Source organism: Dryobates pubescens, chromosome 14 (assembly GCF_014839835.1).
Source record: "Dryobates pubescens isolate bDryPub1 chromosome 14, bDryPub1.pri, whole genome shotgun sequence".
Lineage (NCBI taxonomy): Eukaryota > Metazoa > Chordata > Aves > Piciformes > Picidae > Dryobates > Dryobates pubescens.
This window is the reverse complement of record NC_071625.1, coordinates 3,293,442-3,315,735: the sequence shown is the minus strand read 5'-3', so window position 1 is coordinate 3,315,735 and position 22,294 is coordinate 3,293,442. Positions and strand designations below refer to the sequence as shown.

The 22,294-nt window shown below is 50.8% G+C and overlaps 1 protein-coding gene across 1 annotated transcript; it reads left to right on the top strand.

The window, feature by feature from the left end:
* Positions 1-1,937: 1,937 nt before the first annotated feature.
* Positions 1,938-20,262, top strand: RNF19A (ring finger protein 19A, RBR E3 ubiquitin protein ligase). Its single transcript, XM_054167466.1, has 9 exons — positions 1,938-2,580; positions 7,318-7,526; positions 9,443-9,587; positions 10,112-10,274; positions 13,328-13,442; positions 15,788-15,949; positions 16,519-16,732; positions 18,153-18,296; positions 18,963-20,262. Exons 1-9 carry the CDS (start codon positions 1,964-1,966, stop codon positions 19,642-19,644), a joined length of 2,451 nt encoding a protein of 816 aa, XP_054023441.1. The 5' UTR covers positions 1,938-1,963; the 3' UTR covers positions 19,645-20,262.
* The last annotated feature ends 2,032 nt before the right edge of the window (positions 20,263-22,294 follow it).

The window sequence follows — 22,294 nt, the reverse complement described above, 5'->3', positions numbered from 1 at the left end:
AGATGTTCCTTTCTTAGGGGACCAGGAGAAAGACTATAAATTGAAATAGGTTATAGCAGCTTAAGACAAAAGTCTAAGGTGGGACGTCTTCAGCAGCACCAGATGCCAGAGGGGGGTTGTTGCTGTAGTTTTTTTAAGTTATCATTATTTTTATGGATTGTTGAGATTTAATTTAAAAAACCAAAAATTTCCCTGGTGGTGTTCAGAATCCTTCCCCTGGAGGCAGGCAGTGTCCTTGTGGGGCACTGCTGCAATGGGTGGTGCCATGAACTGAGCAGTGCTGGCTCGGCTACCTGCTGGGACGTCTCTGACATCAACCTGTCGCTGTCTGAAGGGGGCCCAGCAGTGGGTTTGCTGCCTGCCCTGCTCTGGCCAGCTGGGCTATTTCTGTACTTCCCCTTTGGGGAGGGATTCCTGTTTCTGCTGCTGGTCAGTTTCCTCTGAAGCTTCCTAGTCTTGACCCGGTGGTCTCTGCTGTGCCATCCCAGAGACAAACAGCACACAGCTGGCTGGTGCACAGGCTGCTTGTGCCCTGGTAAATGGAGCCACTCACCCCCCTGGCGTGTTTTGCCCTCCTCTGTCCAAGATGTGTCAGTTAGAAATTGGGGTTTGTATCAGCAGTGGAGTCCCTTGACATTCCCTTTTTCTGCCTTTTGACTTGCTTTCAGCATCCAGCTTCTGACTTTACCATTCTGTGGCAAAATTACCGAAATCCAGTGCAGCCTCTCTGGGAAGTAAGCTTGGGAGGCACCAAGGAAAGCAGTGGTGCCACCATTAGTCGTGTCCAGAAACACACCACCCGTGTCTCTTAAGCAATGCCTTCTCATTCTGCTGCTGCAGGAGCAGGTCACTGAGAGTTAGAAAAAGCAAGCTTCCAAGAAGTGGCTTCCCACTTGGCTTGTTTGGGTGAAGCTAGTGTGTTTGGTTGGAGGTGATCTGCCACCTACTGCAAGCTGCCTGCTGTTGGAAGGAAACAGGAAACCAGCTGTTGCTGTCTCCTCTTGGAGCCAGTCAGCTAAGCAGCAGGGAATGGGAGGAAATCTTGTATAGAGGGAACAACTGAGGTGGGACATGTGCTGGGAGTCTGGGGTTGGGGGTTTTTGCAGGGGGGAGGACTCCATCTATCTATTTATTTATAAATACAAGTCAATATGATGAAAAATTCAAATGCTACCTTAACTCTACTCTTTGCTTCAGTTGCAATATGCAAGTGAAAGAGCAAGACAGTGTCAGCTGTCACTGGCTCTGCAGCTCTGCTTCCTGAAATACTCAGGTGCCTAACACAAATGTGCAGCTAGATCCCTCTCTGACAACTCTCAGGCTTTGAGAAAACCTGGGGTTGTTTAGCCACAGTGACTTCCTTTCTGCTGGCAGTCGAAATGGATTCAAAACCCACACATAACCGTGGCATTTGGTTCAAGGCATCATGTGTGTTTAACTACCATGTGTGGAAAAGGTGGAAAACAGGGAAGTTTGCAATGCTGAAAGCCTGTTCCTGTGCTTCACAGAAGAACTTGTCCTGCATTTACTGAGTTGTCACCTCGGGCTCTGGTAGTTCCTGCACACACACTCGGGGAGCAGGGCAGTGAAGATGCTGCTCTTGATGCTGCCTGAGTGTAACAAAGAGGCTCCTTGACCACAGGGAGATCTCAGGCTTGTTAAGATGAGAAGGATGTAAAGGATAGAAGCAGCTGACAGAAAGAATTACTGGGTCAGATGGTGAGAAGTTGGTAATATGAATAACAGATCACTAGAGTGCTGTGATCTTTCAGTGATGGTTGTGATTCTAACCTAGCGTGCCTTCATCTCCCCTTTCCTCCTGACACAGGGAGCTCCTCTGAAGGCTTTGCTGGAAGCAGACAGGTGTGAGCTGTCTGCATGAAGACTATCAAACTGGCTTCCACAATACGCCCGTGGCCTCTGACTCTCTGGCTTTGATGCTGAGCCATGCTTAGGGCTGCCTATGAGATCTGACCCCCTTCTGGTGAGTGGCCTCGCCATGAGTTTGCACCGGCAGATGGGCTCCGACCGGGACCTGCAGTCTTCGGCCTCCTCGGTGAGCCTGCCCTCGGTGAAGAAGGCCCCCAAGAAGAGAAGGATTTCCCTGGGCTCCCTCTTCCGCAGGAAGAAAGACCCCAAGCGCAAGTCGAGGGATCTGAACGGGGGCGTGGATGGCATCGCCAGCATCGAGAGCATCCACTCCGAGATGTGCACGGACAAGAACTCCATCTTCTCCACCTGCACCTCCTCCGACAACGGCACCGTCTCGGGCAGCAAGCCCGGCGGGGACTTCCTGGAGTGCCCCCTGTGCCTGCTGCGGCACTCCAAGGACAGGTTCCCCGAGATCATGACCTGCCACCACCGCTCCTGCGTGGACTGCCTGCGGCAGTACCTGCGCATCGAGATCTCGGAGAGCAGGGTGAACATCAGCTGCCCGGAGTGCTCGGAGCGCTTCAACCCCCACGACATCCGCCTGATCCTCAGCGACGACGTCCTGATGGAGAAGTACGAGGAGTTCATGCTGCGCCGCTGGCTGGTGGCCGACCCCGACTGCCGCTGGTGCCCCGCGCCCGACTGCGGGTAGGTGCCTGCGGCAGGCACAGCACCGCTGGGCAGTGCCCACGGCAGCCTGCTGCACACTGGGGGTAGGTGGCCTGCTGCCTGTGCCTGTGGCAGTCACAGCACCGCTGGGCAGTGCCCGCGGCAGCCTGCCGCACACTGGGGGTAGGTGGCCTGCTGCCTGTGCCTGTGGCAGTCACAGCACCGCTGGGCAGTGCCCGCGGCAGCCTGCCGCACACTGGGGGTAGGTGGCCTGCTGCCTGTGCCTGTGGCAGTCACAGCACCACTGGGCAGTGCCCACGGCAGCCTGCTGCAGACTGGGGGTAGGTGGCCTGCTGCCTGTGCCTGTGGCAGTCACAGCATGGCTGGGCAGTGCCCACGGCAGCTTGCCGCACACTGGGGGTAGGTGGCCTGCTGCCTGTGCCTGCGGCAGTCACAGCACCGCTGGGCAGTGCCCGCGGCAGCCTGCCGCACACTGGGGGTAGGTGGCCTGCTGCCTGTGCCTGTGGCAGTCACAGCATGGCTGGGCAGTGCTGGGCAGTGCCCACGGCAGCCTGCCGCACACTGGGGGTAGGTGGCCTGCTGCCTGTGCCTGTGGCAGTCACAGCATGGCTGGGCAGTGCCCACGGCAGCTTGCCGCACACTGGGGGTAGGTGGCCTGCTGCCTGTGCCTGTGGCAGTCACAGCACCGCTGGGCAGTGCCCACGGCAGCCTGCCGCACACTGGGGGTAGGTGGCCTGCTGCCTGTGCCTGTGGCAGTCACAGCACCGCTGGGCAGTGCCCACGGCAGCCTGCCGCACACTGGGGGTAGGTGGCCTGCTGCCTGTGCCTGTGGCAGTCACAGCACCGCTGGGCAGTGCCCACGGCAGCCTGCCGCACACTGGGGGTAGGTGGCCTGCTGCCTGTGCCTGCGGCAGTCACAGCACCGCTGGGCAGTGCCCACGGCAGCCTGCCGCACACTGGGGGTAGGTGGCCTGCTGCCTGTGCCTGTGGCAGTCACAGCACCGCTGGGCAGTGCCCACGGCAGCCTGCTGCAGACTGGGGGTAGGTGGCCTGCTGCCTGACAGCATAGCCCAGGACTGGAGCATTGCCCTATGAGGAGAGGCTGAGAGCCCTGGGGCTTTTCAGTCTGGAGAAGAGAAGACTGAGAGGGGATTTAATAAATGTTTATAAATATGAGAGCTGGGGGTCAAGAGGCAGGGGACAGGCTCTGCTCAGCTGCACCCTCCGGTAGGACAAGGGGCAGTGGATATACTCCAGCACAGGAGGTTCCACCTCAACATGAAGAGGAACTTCTTCACTGTAAAGGTCACAGAGTCCTAGAGCAGGCTGCCCAGAGTGGTGGTGGAGTCTGCTCCTCTGGAGACTTTCAGGACCCTTCTGGATGTGTTCCTGTGTGACCTGTGGTGGATTCTATGGTCCTGTTCTGGCAGGGGGGTTGGACTGGATTGTCTTTGAAGGTCTCTTCCAATGCCTAACATCCTGTGATAGTCACCTGCTCCAGACTGGGGGTAGGTGTGCTGCTGGCAGTGTCTGCAGCAGTGAGAGCACAGCCAGGCACTGCTCACAGCATCCTGCTTCTGGAGAGGGCCATTGTGTGGCTTGAGCACTTTGTTACATGTTGGGGGAGCGAGCAAAGGGCAGAGTTCTCTCTGAAACAAGACAACACAAAACAAGCCCAAGCCACAACCCACTCGCCAAAAGAAAACTCTTCAGGCAGGAGTTTTTTTGCTGCACACAGGGAATTTCAGCAATGTAGACACATAGCAGCCACCTACCAATAAAGTTCATGACAGCAGGCCAAAAAAATTCAGATGTTGCAGTGCCAAGGCAATGGAGCAAAGTTCAGGCTAACAGATGGACTGAACTAAAAGTGGTCAGCATGCTTTCAGCTCTCATTAAGGGAGAGCAGGGATTTGGGGGTTGGTAACTCTGACAAATGACTGAAGGTTACTGTATTTTTTTCCCCATAGCAAGACCTCTCCAGCTCCAGATAGGTTCTGCCTTGTGGCTGCCTGAGACACTACTGGCTGCCTGTCAACAGGATTCTGATGTCAGATAATAATCAGCTTGTTCCTGGTTATTATCTGAGGGGTGTGAATTTTGCCATTGCTTTAATAGCAGTTCTGAATCCTGTCAGGAGCAGGCTGCACACTACTGAGCAGCTCCTCCTGCTGCTCTCCTGGTGGTACCTCAGTGCTGGTGTTCAGCAGGTTGCTGTTGTAGAGATTGTTTGCTTTATCAGTGTCTAAAGGTTGTAGCTGTGGCAGTGATCCAGATGTGCAGTGCACACTGAACTCCTGAAACTGTTTCAAAGCCTCACAGATGAGCAAAGGGTAGAGAGAGGGAAAGAAAGACCTGTTGGAGAAGCATCAAAATAGGACTGACTGTTGGGTAGGTGAAATATTCCAACATGAATGTTCAGATGCTTCCTGCCTGGGAGGCTTTCACATGTCAATGTGTGAAGAAACACATCTGGAATACAGGTTTGCTTTCATGCTTGCACTGACACTGGATTTGCTAGTGTTGGCCAAATGCAGGGCCTGGAAAGGTGATAGCTTCTTGGGCCCTCTGACCCAGTGGGGATGTAGTTTGGACATCACACTTGCAGAAAGGTCAGGACCAGACAAAGAGTGAGTGATTAGAAGAGCTCTGAACACTGTGGGAGACCATGAGAAGGAAGAAAAGGGAAGCAGGCCTGAGCAGATGTTACAGTGTTTGGTTTTTTTCTGTTGTGGGTCCCTGATTTCTTGGTAGATAGCAAAGAACAGTTAGGTAGATAGCTCTCTTGCAGATCTCTTTCACTGTGTTTGGGGTAAAACCAAGTCCTATAGATGGGAAAACTGAAACCAAAGAGATCTTGAATCCACATTACCTGCTGTATTAGGTGTATTACTACTTCTCCTGTCCCAGGGGAGAAATTCATGGTCTTCCCCAGAAGAGACCTACAGGTAAGTTTGGAAGAGAACCTGTTGCAGTAGTCATGCCCTGGACTAGCTGCCCATAGGCTGTGATGTCTCTGGCACTAAAGGACTCTAATGCCAGAAATGGTCCAGACCACTGTGCCCCCCTGGACTGCTTCATCCTTGGCTTTTGTTGCACACTGAAATGCATCCTGAACATTGTTACCTGAAATGGTGTAGAAGTGCAAAGCAGCTGCAGCCTGGCTGCAGTGGCTTGGCAGCAGGCACTAGAAAAGAAATGATACATCCCAGGGGAAGGAGCATGGGTGAGGAAGCCTCAGGGGCTTTGTTCCAGGCTGCCTTTTTGAGGTTCTGTTTCTTCACATCAGTTTTCTGGTGCCATTTTAACAAGCCTCAGGAATCAGTATTCCAAATGCATTCTGCCCTTGCTGTCTGAATTATTGGGTGGCTTTGCTCAGTTTGCATTGTTGGCATTAGCAGAAGACAGCAGCAGTTCCTAGATTCTGTCTCTGTGGAGTAAAAACACAGGTTGTGCAAAACAGTGCAAATCCTTCATTCCTTTCCCCAGTGCCCAGCCTTTCTTCAGGTCATTGATCTTTGCCTCTGGGTTTTGTTTTACTCCTTATTACTGGGGATTTGGTTGCTTGTCCCTTCTCAGCCTAACAGGAACTTTTGGCTTTCACATCACCCTTAGAAATGAATGCAAAATGTTGCACTCCAACCTGCCCTCTTGTACACTTTGAACTGAGGCTTGCTTTGTCCTATAAAGTTCCTTTCTGAAGGTATGCCAAAGCATCAGTGCCAAGTGGGGACCTGCTCTTGTCTAGCAGTGGGGGGCAGGATATAAAATGCTCCCTCACTATGCACTCTGCTCTTCAGGTTCTTTGGTATAAAGTTAGCCAGTCTGGGATGTATCCCTGCATGTTCAAGCAGCACTTGGATCAGTCTCTTTTGTGTACCTGCAAAGCAGCTCTCTCTCCAGCTGTATCAAGTGGGAAAATAGAGCTGATTAACTTGGCAGCAGTATAGAAGAGCCACAGTATCACCAAGGCTGGAAGAGACCTCAAAGATCATCAAGTCCAACCTGTCACCACAGACCTCCAGCAGTTATTTTTCCTTGGAAAATAAGCAATATTTTAAAGCAGCAAAGTATGTGCCAGGTTTCTATTTGCCACTGCATCACCTGTAAATTGAAGGTTGAAAAGTCTTAGTTGTGTGCAGAGCTTCTTGGAGGGGAAAGCCCCAAACATGCTGTCTTAAAGCACTAATGAAAGGAGCAGGATTGACATGAACCTTACAGAGCTTCAGCTCTGGCTGCTCCAAAGCAGCTGAATTTGCAGGTACACAAGAGTAGGAATAATTTTGTTAGTATCATCCCCAATGAAGAATATTTTGCATTCATCTCTGCAGGTGCTGTAAATTGGGGTGAAAATGAACAATGTAGTCTGTGAAGGTCAAACTGCCTTCATTTGAACAGCCATGAAGTTAATCCCTGCTGCATTTATAAACCAGGTGAAGTTCATCCAAGGGGAGCAGCAGAGCAATACCTCTGCTTTAAGTGTTCAGAGCACTGCACCTGCTGTTGTTTTCTGTTTGAAAGAGAGCTATTGCACAAAATTGTTGAAAATGTAGTTGAACTATTCCTGTACAGTCTTAATGTAATGCAACAGTGATGGAGTTGTGGCAGGAGGTGGTAAGGAGCCTGTGCTGGCCACCTGCTGTCAGCTCCTGACCTGCACTGCCCTTGTACCCGCTTCAGCTGCTCTGCTTCGCTCTCTGGGCAGGAGCAGTTTCCATTAACAGAATTCTCTTTTGCCCCTCTTGCTCATTCAAGGTATGCTGTGATTGCTTTTGGATGTGCCAGCTGTCCCAAGCTTACCTGTGGACGAGAGGGCTGTGGAACTGAGTTCTGCTACCACTGTAAGCAGATTTGGCATCCAAACCAGACCTGCGATGCTGCTCGCCAGGAGAGAGCTCAGAGTCTGCGCCTGAGAACAATTCGTTCTTCATCCATTAGCTACAGCCAGGAGTCTGGAGCAGCAGGTACTCAGGGTGAGGGCTCTGTGTCTGAAAAACAGGCTTCACTACCTTGGTGCTCAAGGACTCTGGAAAGGAAAGAACTGGGTAGTAGTAATATGGCAGTTGCCAGCTGCTGTGTTTTAGAAATGAAACACACAGTTTTGAGTTGGAATTCAAGTGTTCAGTGTTACCATTTGCCCTGCTCTCTGACCACAGCATCTCCTTCAATCTTACACTTGTCACCATTTAAAGTTCTTCCTTTGTACCTGAAAAGTGTGAGGTCAGGAGGATGCTGCAAAGCATTCCTTGTGTTTGGCAGGCTGGCTGTATGCTGGTTGTGGCACTTCACCAGTTGTTTTCACCACTGAAGGTGAAATTTCCCAAGGCTGCTGATGATAAAAGCTCTTAATAATGAGACTCAAAGCCACTGATTTTTCTGTTTTCCAAGGAGCCTGCTAGTCTGCTGGCTGTGGTGCTTGACATCTGTTTGTCAGTCCTAATTTCTCTTTCTCAGTAAGATGCTCATGTATCTTGGCTCCCAGAAAGTCAAAAATAGCATCTCAAAATCGAACGAGTTTGTAACCCTGCAAAAAAGGACACAGTCAGAAGAGTGTTCTGGGCAGCAGGAGTCCAGTTTGCTATTGATAAGAATTGGCTCCAGGTCTCCCCAAAGTCTGATCTCTTTGGCAGCTTTTGTGTCTGCCTGACCTAACAAGGTAGACAGTTATAAAGTGTCTCCTGCACCTTGGCTGTGCCTCTGGAGCTGCCGTTCTCCAATCCAGCCCTGGGCTCGGGAGGCTTTCATTTGTTGTCTGTGCTGGCTCATTTCACAGGGCACTCTCTCTTGTCTTTAAAATTGGCACCTTGCTCTAATTTTCAAATACAATGTAAACTTCAAATGAAGTAGCATGCCAGCTCCATTCCTTGCCCCTTTGAGGTGCTCCCAGCATGAGCAGCAGTAGAGCTGCTCTGCTGTCAGAATTAGCTCAGCGTAGTTCCCCTCCTGTGGGGATGTGCTTGTGTTCCCATCTGGAAGTGCATCCTTTCAGCTACTCGCTGTCTTTCTGCACTGCAGTTGGCAGAGGTACTGCTGCTGCTGGGTCTGCACCTCTTTTGGATGTTCTTTGTACCAATTACAACTCCCCTTTTGCCTTTAATCCTGCCTGGTAGCACAGAGGCACCAAACTCCTGCGAGTTATTTCTGCTGCTGTGAGTAAATAGCTCGTCCCAAAGTGCAGATGCTAACCCCCTGTGTGAAGGAAGAAAGGTCACAGCTGTGGCTGTGCCAGTACTGCAGTGTGCCTCAGTGATCCCTTGGTGGTTCCTGGCAGAGCCAGGGTCACTCTGCATTTTGCAGTGTTTGACCTGGGAACCAGGAGAGCCTCCAGAATAATTTTTTATAGACAGTAGTGTGGGTTTTTTTTCTCCCTAGGGAGTGAGTGTGTATTAAGTAGGGCTGTGGAAAGGACTCAATTTCATGTTGGTGACATCAAGGAAATGCACTTAATGTGGAAGGGAAGATGGATTTAGATAAGAAGGATAAATAACAGAGTGGAGGCTGAACGTTGAAGTACAAGATTTGTAAAGGCATGAAATGCCAAAGAGGATTATGTTTACAAAGAGCACACTGGCAGCCCTGTGCTAGCACAGATACTTAATAGCCAGCTGGGAGAGGCTGCGCTGAGCTTCAGGAAGCCCCTGAAGGAGTGCAGGCATTAACCACTCAGCTACCTGAATGTGAGCTGATGCCTCCTTCTCATCAGCTTCACATCTCCAAGGTTCACAAACAGCTTTGGCGTTACTGCCAAATCAAGAGTGGTAAAGCACACTTCTCCCATTTCTCAGCTAATAGTTCTCAGTTTCCCAGATGTATGCCTGTGTTTGGATCAAATCTCCTGCTCTAAGGAGCTGATCTGATCTTGCTCTTCCTTTTTGAACAGCTGATGACATAAAGCCATGCCCACGCTGTGCTGCTTACATCATAAAAATGAACGATGGAAGCTGCAATCATATGACCTGTGCTGTCTGTGGCTGTGAATTCTGCTGGCTGTGTATGAAAGAGATCTCAGATTTACATTATTTAAGGTACATTTAAGAAGAAAAAGCTCTCTGTGGTCGGTAATTTTGTCTTCTGAAGTATACAGAGGTCAGTTCTGGGTGCTGTAAGTTTGGCTTCCTTCCTGTTGGCCTGGAGACTCACAAATGAAGCATCCATAGCTGAGTTGTTAGTTTTGGATGCATGCATTTAAGTGACCCCTTTGTTACTTTCTACTGTAAAACACTTCTCCGAGTTTCATGCATGCAGTGTGTACTTAGGACAAGAAATGAAGTGTGTCAGGTGCACATAGCTGCTGTTTTTACTGTGTCTTACTACTGCTGTAGTCTTTGTTGTGAGGAATAGAAAGGCTCTGTGTAAGCTACTGGTGAAGCACAGACTGGCATGTGGTGCTCTGCAATGTGCTGCTCTTTCTGCTGGAAAGGGAACAAAATCAGACTAAATGGTAACTGATTTGGTGTCTGTTACATCTGGGAGTAGAGAATAATGAAGTGCTGCATAGTTGTGGTGCTGGATGTGCAACTCCTTCCCCGTTTTCTTTCTTCCTTCAAAGCCCATCAGGTTGCACATTTTGGGGGAAGAAGCCCTGGAGCCGGAAGAAGAAAATCCTGTGGCAGCTAGGGACACTTGTTGGAGCTCCTGTAGGAATTGCCTTAATAGCTGGCATTGCTATTCCTGCTATGATCATTGGAATCCCTGTCTACGTGGGACGAAAGGTAACGTGTGCTCCGGTTCCTGGCGGGCTTCAGGTGTTGCCTCCTGCCTTGGGTGGCACAGCTGCCTCCCTTCAGCCAAACCAAGCCCCCGAGCCAGCCCTCAGCTGGCAAAGGATCTCTCTTTCACTTGCACTGCAAGGAGCAGCAGTGGATGTAAGGATGTTCCTGCTCTTGAAACAGGCAGAGCAAAGCACCAAACCATACCCAGTTGCTGCATCTTGCCATGGAAGCTCTCACATGCTCTCAGAATCTCTGGGTTTAACCTCCGGTCTCCCTTAGGATTAAACAATCCTTAGAGGAGAAGGAAGGCAAAAAGAAACTGTTTTATTTTGTTTTTTAAAGCAGCTCATGACCAATGTTTCAGTGTAGAATTCTGATGCCATTGAGCTGCATCTTAGTCATTTCAGGCCGTTTGTTTTCAGCTTCTCAAGACTGCTTTGAGTTCTGACATTGCAACTGTGCCAGATGGCACTGGCCTGAAATTCCACACACACATCCTTCCCCTTCCATCTTCCAGGTTAATGGGAGCATTGAATCCTCTTGGCTCCAGGTCATGTGTTTTGGAAAGGTACAGAGTGAAGAGTTTCACTTGGGGGATTAAATCCCCAGTGGCCAGTGGGCTGTTTTCCCTCACTTCACAGGAAGCTGACAGTAGTTTCCTGTAGTCTTTTGCAGCCTGCTTTGAGTGCCATGCAAGAAAATGTCAACATTTGATTCAGGTCAGTGTGTGGCATCTGCTTCTCTCCATCCTCAAGGCCAGTTATCTTGTCACACAAGGAAATCAAACTGACCTGAATTCTACTTGGGAAAAAAACCCCAAAACACTGTGGCTTCTGTATTTCTTCATTGGCTACAGCTTCCAGGTTTTCAGAAGTTATTATTAGTGGCTCTGGAATTGGGCCTGCTGAGATGTGTTTGAGATCAGACCATGTGAGTGCACTCCAACCTGCTGTTTTCCTACAGACCTTACTCCTTTGTCCCCAGCCTCCTGGCTCACAGTTGATCTTCAGTGACAGCTGAAGGGCAGAAAACTGAGCACACCTCCAGTTTCACCTGCTGGCTCCTGCCTTTTTCTTGAATAGCAAACTGATCCGTTTTGCTCTGCCTCTTACTAGCTGTGTACTTGTAGGATTATTTCTTGCTGACTTTTTGTCCCTTGCTTTTTGTCTCCTCTCTTTAACCTCTCTGGTTTTGTCCTAACACCCTCATGCTGTTCCTTTGTACCCATTCACAGCAGTCTGACCTACCTTCTATTTTCTGCTGCTGCTTCAGAAGAGGAAGCTTCGCTATTCTCTTACAACATTCTGTCTGTCTTCTGTGTTGGAAGAGTTCATGCTTGTGCTTCAGGAACTGCTGGTCCTCTCTTGTTATAAACACAAGTCTCATAAACTACCAGTCCTCTGCATGTATTGAAATCTCTCCTCCTGGCCTAGTATTTTATTTGGGTGTTCTTTCTTCCTTACTCAGTATTCTGAAGCCATTTATTTTGTAGTTGTTCCTTCCAATCAAACCTTCTAACTGGCTGTTTTCAATCAGTCCCTTTCATAGCATTGTTGGGGTTGGAAGGGACCTCAAGGATCATCTATTTCCAACCCCCCTGCCACAGGCAGGGACACCTCACACTAGATCAGGTTGCTCAGAGCCACATCCAGCCAGGCCTTAAAAACCTTTCCATGCTTTGTTATTGCTTTAAGGAATCCAGGAGCCTGTACACATAGCTTTGTTGTTTGCCTTTTGTTTCAGTGGTTAAAATTGCCCTTAACACTAAAATTCAAGGCTTGAGATCATCCCAGTAACTGCAGAGAGCCCCATGGAGCCTGATCTTGCTCAGCTTGTGGTTCTTACACACTGGTAGGGTGACAGTGTTCATGGTCAGTGCTACCATTTCAATCCATAGGTATCCACATTCCTTTCACCCCCATTCAGGTACTTCCTTGCTCCATGGTGATCTTTTATCAGCCAGCAAATGAATTCTCATTGCACAAAGTGCAGTGTCTGCTCTTGTCCTTTCCTTGCCTGTCCTGCTTGAACAAATGCAGCCACTTTGTGTGCTCCAAAGTGAGAGTGGCCCCACCAGATCTCTGCTTCAGGTTTTAGTCTAGGAAACACAACATCTGACAAAACTTGCAGCTCATCTTTCGTCATTCTGTTTGTATATGGATATGAAACTGTTGGGTTTTATCCTCAGTACTCTCTTGTGCTGCTCCCTGGCAGTGAGGAGTAACAGAGCCTGGTGACAGCCCTAGAGCAACCTGTTGCTGCTGTGTAACTGCATCCTAGCTAAGAATGGTGGCAGCTGAGGTGCATAGGCCTGAGTAGCCATGTGCAGAGCAAGCTAATGAAACACAAAGCAGGAGGTGTCTGTAAAGCAGTGATCTCTGAAGGCCTTTTAGGTTCACTTGGGACTGGCAGCAGGCAGTTTGAGTTTGAGGCAGTGCCCTTTTAGAGTTACTGCAGACCGGAACCATGAGTGAGGGTTTGGATTACTGATTCCCCTGTAAATAGCAGCACAGCTAAGCCTTGAAAGACTCAGGTTGGCTAAAACATTTCCTGCCTCAACAACTCATCATGAGGATGTCAGAGCAATGGAGTTCTTGCTCTCCCCTCCTCTCAGGCTGCCTTACTACAAGACTTTCCTGGCTCTGTTCCCACAGATCTAATAAGCTGTGAAGGTTTCACTCTGCACTGTTCAGGGGAAGGATGGCTGGGAATAGGTGTCAGGTTGATGTGGGAATTCTTTGATCCTGAAGCTTGTCTGTTTCTCCCAGCCATGTAAGCTGGAGCAATGATTGAACAGAAAAGCTGTTCAGTGGCTCAGCTCTTCTGAGTGGAGGCTGGCAGTCGATGCTTAGCTGCTGGGGCAGAGGACCTCTGGCTGTAAGAAATGTATACATTTCCCTTCCTTTGAGATAAGGAATAAATCATGACACAGAACATGGGCTCCCCAGAAGGGGGCAGGGAGCATAGTGCAGAATCCCAAGTTTCTGTCAGTTTTCAGTGTATTGCTGCTGCTGCTGCTGCTCTAAACCCCTCTCTTCTTTTCCTCCCTCAAGATTCACAACCGCTATGAAGGCAAAGACATCTCCAAGCACAAGCGGAACCTGGCTATAGCAGGTGGTGTGACCTTGTCTGTGATTGTCTCTCCAGTTGTAGCTGCAGTAACTGTGGGTAAGCAAATAACATTCTATCTGTTACCAGCACCTTGCAGCCAGAGCTCTGTCAGCACTCAGCAAACCGGCTGAGGAGTCCTGCAGTTTCCTTTTCTTGGTGAGGGAGCCGAGGGGCTGAGGCTGAGCATTTGCTGGGGCTGAGCAGAGCTTCAGGAAGTGCTGCATCAAAGTGAGGAATTCAAAGGCATTTATATCCTGCAAATGGAAGCTTGCACATTGCCATATCTGGCTCTTAAAAGTGAAGTGGTTTTGTTAAATGAATGGCCAAGACACAAAAGTGTTGTTGCCACAAAGCCTATCCCAGCTCAAGCAGCTGTGTACCAAACTGGGCTCAATGGTTGACTTAGCTGTGTGCCCTGCTCTGGAAGCTGGTGTGAATTCTATCCCATTCTGGCTCTCAGGGATTGTTGAGGATAGCTCTGGAGGAAAATCCAACTGTATTTCAGAGTAATTGTCTTCCCTTACCATGTGATTCCAGGATCACTGTAAGCAAACCCTGACCTTTATGGCAGGAGGACACTTGCCCAGCACTGCCTTCCTCCTCCTCTGTTGCAGCACAGGCAAAGCTGCCACGGATAAGTGAGGCAGGTTAAAACCCAGCACTTAGTGTGGGGCTGGCTCAGTCCCCTGATCCAATATGTGGTGTTCCCCCTTGTGCCACAAGTGGTGCTCAGAGAGGGAATGAGTGGCCTCAGGCAGACACAGGGCCACTTTCAGCAGATGATGATTTAAAGTGGCTGTGAAGCTGTGGCTCTGAACTGCTGCTTAACAGCAGAGGAGTCCCTGTGCACATGCTGTGTGCCAGGCACAAAACTGTCTGCTGGCTCTCCACATTGCTTTGTTCTCATGTAGCTGTGGTGTCAGACCCCTGCTGAGCAGGTAGTGGGACATGAAGTCTCATGGATGGTTTCATATATGTCTGCTTTACCTCCTGCTTTCCAGCTGTCCCTTATTCCTGGCCAGAGACAAAAGTTGGCTTTCTGGGGAAAGTGCCTGGGTTTTGTTGGGTGGTGGTTTTGCTCCTGTGTCATCCACACATGGCCTGCAGCCTCAGGGCTCTGCATGGCTTGCATGACCTTCAGAACATGGATTGCCTTCCTGAATGCTGAGGAACTCCTGGTGAAAGAGCCTTTCTGTACCTGGAAGCCTTTGTTCAGACCAAAGAGGTCTACTTCTGTACCCTGCCCTGTTCAGTAGGAGCCAGCTTGCCATGTTCCCAGCCTGCCATTTCTGTGCCTTTTGTGTACATGCATCAGCAAAGCCATGCAGTGCTTTCGTTCTTGTGCCAAGGGAGTAACTGTCAGAGCCTGCTGGAAGCGGTGGGATGGATGTGTGTGTACATCTGGGTGCACTTCAGCCCCTGGTGCCTTTGGCTGGCTGCTCTGCATTCCTGCCACCCTGTTCCACTGAGTTGTTTAGTTGGAGGAAGACTTCTGAAGTTAACATTTTAGAATGGAATCACTGGGATCCAGGAAACAGGGAAGATCCCACAGTCATATTCTGTCCTGTTAAAGGGCCAGCAAAGCCCTCTCTGACTTCAGTGGGTGCCAAACCAAGCCCCCTGTTAAATTAGCAGAGGCTCAGACATGTTCCTTGAATTACATTTGGAGTAAATCTGTTTCTGCTTCTCAGGAGGAACATTATTACAGCCCCCAAAGGAGCTTATATGAACCTTCAAAGCCCTTCCCTTTTGTTGGTGAAAGATGTTATGAATGTTAAAGGATGTTATAGGAGAGGGCTGGAGCACCTCTCCTATGAGGACAGACTGAGGGTGTTGGGGCTGGAGATGAGAAGGCTCTGAGGAGACCTTGTGGTGGCCTTCCAGTATCTGAAGGGGGCCACAAGAAAGCTGGGGGAGGGACTTTTGAGGGTGTCAGGGAGTGATAGGACTGGGAGGAATGGATCCAAGCTAGAGGAGGGGAAATTGACATTAGGAGGAAGTTCATCCCCATGGGGGTGGTGAGACACTGGCACAGGTTGCCCGGGGAGGTGGTGGAAGCCTCATCCCTGGAGGTGTTTGCAGCCAGGCTGGATGTGGCTGTGAGCAACCTGCTGTAGTGTGAGGTGTCCCTGCCCATGGCAGGGGGGTTGGAACTGGCTGATCCTTGAGGTCTTTCCAACCCTAACAATTCCATGAGTCTATGTACCTGAGGTGTGAATTCCTCAAGCATTAAGCTCCTCTGCCTGCTGGTGCTGGCGGAGGCCAGCTCTGCCTGCTGCCAGTCCCCGGCGCTTCACCTCGGTCCTTTAGCAAGGCTTCTTGACTTTGCTCCCTCCTGGTTTCTCTGGAGCATGCAGTAGCTGTGTGCAGTGCCAGGTGCTGACAGCTGCTTCCCTCTGCAGGCATTGGTGTTCCCATCATGCTGGCTTACGTCTACGGGGTGGTGCCCATCTCGCTGTGCCGCAGCGGCGGCTGCGGGGTCTCGGCAGGCAACGGCAAAGGCGTCAGGATAGAGTTTGATGATGAAAATGACATCAACGTTGGGGGAACAAATGCAGCTGTAGGTAAGAAAGTGCTTTGTTTCCTTTTCTCTGCGTGGGGGCTTTGCAACCTCTGTTTGGTGGCCTTAGAGCCTTGAGTAGCGACTTGCAGTACTTCTGCTGGGAGCCGAAAGCCCCCTCCCAGCTGAGGGCAGCTTCTCTGGGCCCCTGCTGTGCTCTGATGCCAGCACTGAGGTTTGCTTGCCCAGCTGCAGGTCTGCACACAGGTAGAAGCTCTAAACAAGTGCAGCTGCTGTGTGAGAGGCCTGCTGTGTGGAAGCTGGCTGGGCACTTCACCTGCACGTGGGGCAGCTGGAGGCCGATCTGATCTTTGTTTTGGAATGACAGGGCAGTATCCTTTGTGACAGGCTCTGTTCCTTCTCTCCACGGTACCTGTCCTCTGGCATGTGGTGGGAGGTGTAACCGTGGCAGCAACTGCAAAGAAAGGTCTCTCTTGTTTGGGGACAGCTCTCTTTCTGTGTGTTACAAATCCTTGCTCTCGGCATAGTTTCAGGAAGGGTTTCCATGGGCACCTTCTGGACACTACAGAGTTGTGCTCCCATAACTGACAAGGCCTCTTTGTCTCTGCCCAGACACCACTTCAGTAGCAGAGGCACGGCACAACCCCAGCATAGGGGAGGGAAGTGTTGGAGGACTGACTGGCAGCTTGAGTGCAAGTGGCAGCCACATGGACAGGATTGGAGCCATCCGAGACAACCTCAGCGAGACTGCCAGCACCATGGCCCTGGCTGGGGCCAGCATTACAGGGAGCCTCTCGGGGAGTGCAATGGTTAACTGCTTCAACAGGTGGGGGGCTCGCTGCTTGGGCAGGTGGGGGGCTCGCTGCTTGGGCAGGTGGGGGGCTCGCTGCTTGGGCAGGTGGGGGGCTCGCTGCTTGGGCAGGGCCGGGGCTGCTGCTGTTGGTTGAGTTCAGGTAATTTTTGTACTCAGTTCCCATTAAAAGGAGCTGTCTCTGGGAGACAGAGACAGTCCCTCTCTGGCAGCCTTCCTGCCACACCACAGTCCTCAAAGAAGAAGTTGGATTTGTTTGTTTCCCCCAGGGTAAGTGGGGCCTGAGACCTTGTTCTGCTGCTTCCCTGGAGAGCAGCCTCTGGCCAGGAGTCAGCATTCACACCTCAGGTCTAACCCAGTCCTGCTCACCCTTAAATCAGAGCTGCTGACTTGTTCAATAGTCTGCCAGTACCAAGCTGTGCTTTCTAGCACCTGGGTGGAGCATGGGTTCAAAGTGCACTTAGGCAGGGAGGGGAGGGAGCCTGGCCCCTGGGCTTGCCAAGCTGGTAACTTCTTGTCACGTCCGTGCTCAGCGCCTGCTCTTGCTTGGGGCCCGTTTGCTCGCCTGCACCCTGGAGAGAAAGGGAGTGTCTGGAAAGGACAGAGAGAGTTCAGGGTGGAATTTGCTCCTCAAATCAGGTGCTAAAACTGCTCTTTTTCTTGAGTAATTCAGAAGTCCAGGCCGTGTAGAATAGGGAGAGCAGGAGAGCTTCAAGAGTTCCCTTGTGCTGGGACAGGTGATTGGAGACATGCCTGGGAGGGAGGTGTTCCTGCTCTGTTCTTGACAGAGCTGAGACTGGGAAACAGAGCAAAGCCCTTGCAGTTCCCTGGCTGAGCACAGATCAAGCAGGCACTTGGCAAAAAGCTGCTGGTTTGATTTCTGCCTTACCTGCTCAGCCCAGCTGGGGCTGCTCAGGTTTCTGTTGCTCTTGTTGCAGCTGATCACAGGGCAATGGCAAGCAGGGCAGGGAACACAATTCTCTGCCTGGTGTTTGAGTAGTAGTAATTCTGCGGCCGCAGGAGCCCTGGGGCTGTCATGTCTTGACCCTGGGCAGCCCTCTGGTGGTTGTTCCCTCTGTAGAGCACAGTGCACTCACCGCTACGAGCTGTAGCTATGCCTGCAAGCTGTCCCTGTGAGTCTCAGGGAGGGAAGAATCCAGAACCTCTGGTTAGCAAATGTGGCTTTGCTGGGAAAGGAGTCTGGTGTTGCTTTGGAGTGGGCTGTGGGGGGTGGTTGTGGGGTTTGTTGTTCTGTGGTGTGGTGGTTGAAATCCCAGCCAGGTTAGACATGGGAGGAGAACCTGCTTCAGGAGAGTAAATGTGTGTGTCTAGACAGGAGTAGGCAATGAACTCTGCCCGCTGCTGATACTGATGTCCAGCGAGGGTGCTGGAGCTCTAGCAGCAGGGTTTGCAACTTGTGTTTTCTCTTCCCCAGACTGGAAGTCCAAGCAGATGTGCAGAAGGAACGCTACAGTCTGAGTGGAGAATCTGGCACGGTTAGTTTGGGAACAGTTAGTGACAATGCCAGTACCAAAGCAATGGCAGGCTCCATCCTGAACTCCTACATCCCTCTGGACAGGTAAGAGAAAAGCATTGAAAAGAAGATGGTCAGCCCGTGCTTATTAAAGGACACTCTAAGCATGCCTCTGCTTCAGTGGTGGTCCTTGTGACTGCCAGGGTTATTTCCAAGCAGGGAGGCTGTAGCTCAGTGAAATGTTTTGTCTTCCAGACTTTGGTTTTCTTTGGGCTGTTCACTTGATGAAACAAGAGACTTTCTTTCACTGGGTAGCTTGGAAAGCAGCAAGTTTATTGTGCTCCCTTAGCTGGCTGGCCTTAGATGACTGCTGTGCATCTGGAGGTGGTCTCACTCTTCAATTTTTAGCACAGGTTTCTTTCCCTGGAGGTTTTTCCTTAATTGTGTAAGGGCAGGAAGGGAGCTGTGGTTAAGGTTGAATTTCTGACTGTCCAGAAAGGAGGTGTGGTGAGGTTTGGAAAATCGGTCTTCAAGTTAAGATAGAAAGAACTTCTTCACTGCAAGAGTGGTCAGGCACTGGAAGGAGGTGGTGGAGTCCCTGTCCCTGGTGGTGTTCAAGAAAGGTGTGGCCATGGCACTTGGGGACATGGTTTAGTGGCCGTGGTGGGGTTGGGTTGAAGGTTGGATTTGATGATCTTGGAGGTCTCTTCCAACTGAAACTCTTCAGCGATTCTGTGTCTGCTCAGGCTCACAGACTCGTTCTTTTTCTAGGGAAGGCAACAGCATGGAAGTGCAGGTAGACATCGAGTCGAAGCCAGCCAAGTTCCGACACCACAGCGGCAGCAGCAGCGTGGAGGACGGCAGCGCTGCGGGCCGCGGCAACGCCGGCTCCTGCTTGCCAGAGGGTAAATCCAGCGCCACCAAGTGGTCCAAAGACGCAACAGCAGGGAAGAAGTGCAAAGGGAAGCTGCGGAAGAAGAGCAGCATGAAGATAAACGAGACCCGAGAGGACATGGATGCCCAGCTGCTGGAGCAGCAAAGCACCAACTCCAGCGAGTTTGACTCCCCCTCTCTCAGTGACAGCATTCCCTCAGTAGCAGACTCTCACTCGAGTCACTTCTCAGAGTTCAGCTGCTCGGATATGGAGAGCATGAAAACCTCCTGCAGCCACGGCTCCAGCGACTACCACGCGCGCTTCGCCGCGGTCAGCGCGCTCCCGGAGGTGGAAAACGATCGCTTGGAGAACTCTCCACAGCCCGGTGGAGTCCCTGTGCCTGTTCCCACAGCCCCGAGCACTGATGTTCCACAGCTGAGTTACATTGCTGAGGAGAGCATTACTCATGCATCTTCCACAGACGTAGATTTAGGTGCTGGGGAAACACTGAAGGAAACAAACAACAACCACTCGCAGCATGCTGTGGAACTGAGCACTGCTGTTCAGACTGAAATCTAAGCCTGTAAGTGCTGCAGAAATGTATTTACCACTAAAGAACCCTGTCTGAAAGCTGGCCGAAGTACCTGCGACTCCCCTAAGCACAGGTGACCAGCAGAAGCAAGGTTTTGATACAACTGCATTTTATATCTCCTTGTCTGGTAAGGCAAAACACTTCATGTGGAGTTGGACCTGCGTGCAGAGACAGGAAGGCTTCAACCAAGTGCATTACAGCGGTGCAGATCCGTCCTTGTTTTGTATTTTTGCCACAACTTTGCTTGAAAGCATCTACTTGGTGTATCTAGAGAAAAACTGGTAAAATTCTTCACATGTTACATGCTGAAAGGGGGGAAATGTCCTGCACTGTTCCTTTGGGAAACAGGGGGTTGGGATAAGTGGGTGTTAGCTGAGCATTAGTGACTTCAAACCATTCTTGTGTGAACTCATATTTAAGGGAAGCAAAAGTTTTGCAGAGACCTATACAAAGAGATTGCAGCAGTGAGTGTGTGTTTGAGAGCTGGTGGTGATGCTGTTTGATAACTGGACACACTCTCGAGTGCATGTGGAATGAGCTGTGGAGCTTCAGGTGGCTGCAGCCTGCGCCAGAGGCCTGCGTGTGTGCACACGGAGCAAGGTTATGACGTCTGACATCGTTTTGGGAGAGAAGAAATTGGTTCTTAGTACAGGGTGGAATGGAGGTGTCACCTGTGAAGAGCAGTGGGGTTACTTATTTATTCATGCAACCAACCATGCAGCAGATGAGGCTACTCTCTGGTGTGTGACACCTGCACAGCAGCAATCCAGTGATGGGTAGCATTGCAGAAAGGCAGCTGCAGTCACCTGTCGTTAGGGCAGCAGGAGGGTGCCCCATCAATTCTTGGTGCCTTTGGAAAGACTGGGTTTGAAGTGCCTGGTCGCTTGAGGACGTTACTGTAAAGCTTTCAGAACGTCCTCTTTGGCCACCTCGGATCACAGAAGAGCATTCTAGGGAATCAAATGACTGTGGTAGATCAGTGTAGAACAATAAACCAAGTATTAGCCTACCAAAGACTCACTCAGGCTTCAGAGGATGTGACATCTCTGCCAGGCGTGCACAGCTTCAGTCCCAGCATCAGACGCAGTGCAATGACCGCCCAAGTGCAAAGATGGGTTCCAAATATGCTGGGCTTTGGTTTTTCCTTTGGCATATGGAATCTGTACAGCTGAGCACAAGCTGAGCACAAGCTGAGCACAGCTGCAGCTGGCCAAAGCCCCTGCACTGTTAACTCCTTTTTTTTTTTGCTATGTAATTCACTAAAAGGAAAAACAAAAACCCAAGTGAGCCTCCCCTGTTGTGACTATCAGCATAGCAGTTAGCAACGTTCTGTCCTGTGTTTCATGTATTGCCATTATGGTGCTACTGGGAGTTTGGTTGGATGAGAAGAAAATGCCACGAGCTGCAGCGCTGTCCCGTGACTCCTCACCAGTTTCAGTGGTGTGCTTACAACACTAGTGCCAGTTCTGTTCTTGGGGCATGCTGGGGGCAGTGTTTGTAGATTTGCTCAACACCCTGCCTGTAAACTGCATATCTGAAATAAATGTCCAAGTACTGACTCCTGCTGCTGCCTTCTGCACTCTGCTGCTCTTAGCCCTCTCTGTCCCCACAAGGAGCCTTCTCGTCCCTGTAAGATGCTGGCTGCTGACACAGCTTTGAGTTTGCATCGGGTGGAAGGAACCCTTGAAGATCATCCAGTCCAACCGCCTGCAGTCAGCAGAGACACCTCCAGCTGGAGCCCACAGCCACATCCAGTCTGATGCTGAGTGTCTGCAGGGGTGGGCCCCAGTCACAAGCAAACCTGTCCTGCTGCTCCTCAGCTGTGTGGCAGTATCTCAGAGCGAGGGTCCCAGGCTGAGACTGACACCCGTGTGCCAAGCTCCTGCATAACCCTTCTGGCTCCACTGCCAACCCACCACAGGAGGGCAGGTTGGTGGAGCTGGGTAACAGTTGGGCTTCACCATCCTAAAGATCTTTGTCAACCAAAATGATGCAGTGGATGTGCACAGCAAGGAGCACAAGGGATGCCCTTGCCAGCCTCCAGGCTGATACTAAGCTGTGATCAAACCTGCCAGCAGGAGTGAAGAATGAAGCTGGCAGTGTGGTGGCCAAGTGGCTGTGCATGGGGCAGATGAGGGACAGATCTCTCTTGAACATGACAGCCTCGTCAAAAGAGGACATTTAAACCCTGAACCCATCAGCTGTAGAGAGAGCAGGAATCAAGAGGCACTCCAGGACAAAACTCACGCTCCCCCTCTCAGAATTCCAAGCCTGAGGAGTGTAGGAGCAGAAAGAAGCCATAATTGTACTTTTCAAGAGAAAAAAGCTTTATTGTTTAAATTAGCATAGACCTGAGAGACCTTTTCATTCAAACAACATTCCTCATGCCCTCTGTGCAGTTGTGTTGGTGTGCAAGGAAGGCAGGGGAGAGCTTCAGACATTGAGAAGCTTCATCTTGAGGAGCTGTCAGAATTGACTATGAACCATTAAAGTACTGTCTGAAATAAAACCCCAGGCATAAAACCAGGGGGTCAGCTTCCTTCTGGCTTTCTGTGTCTGTAAACACACCGAGCTGCTCTCTCCCATCACCTGATAACCAAAGCCAGAGGTCAGTATTTTCATTGCTCAGTGCAGCCA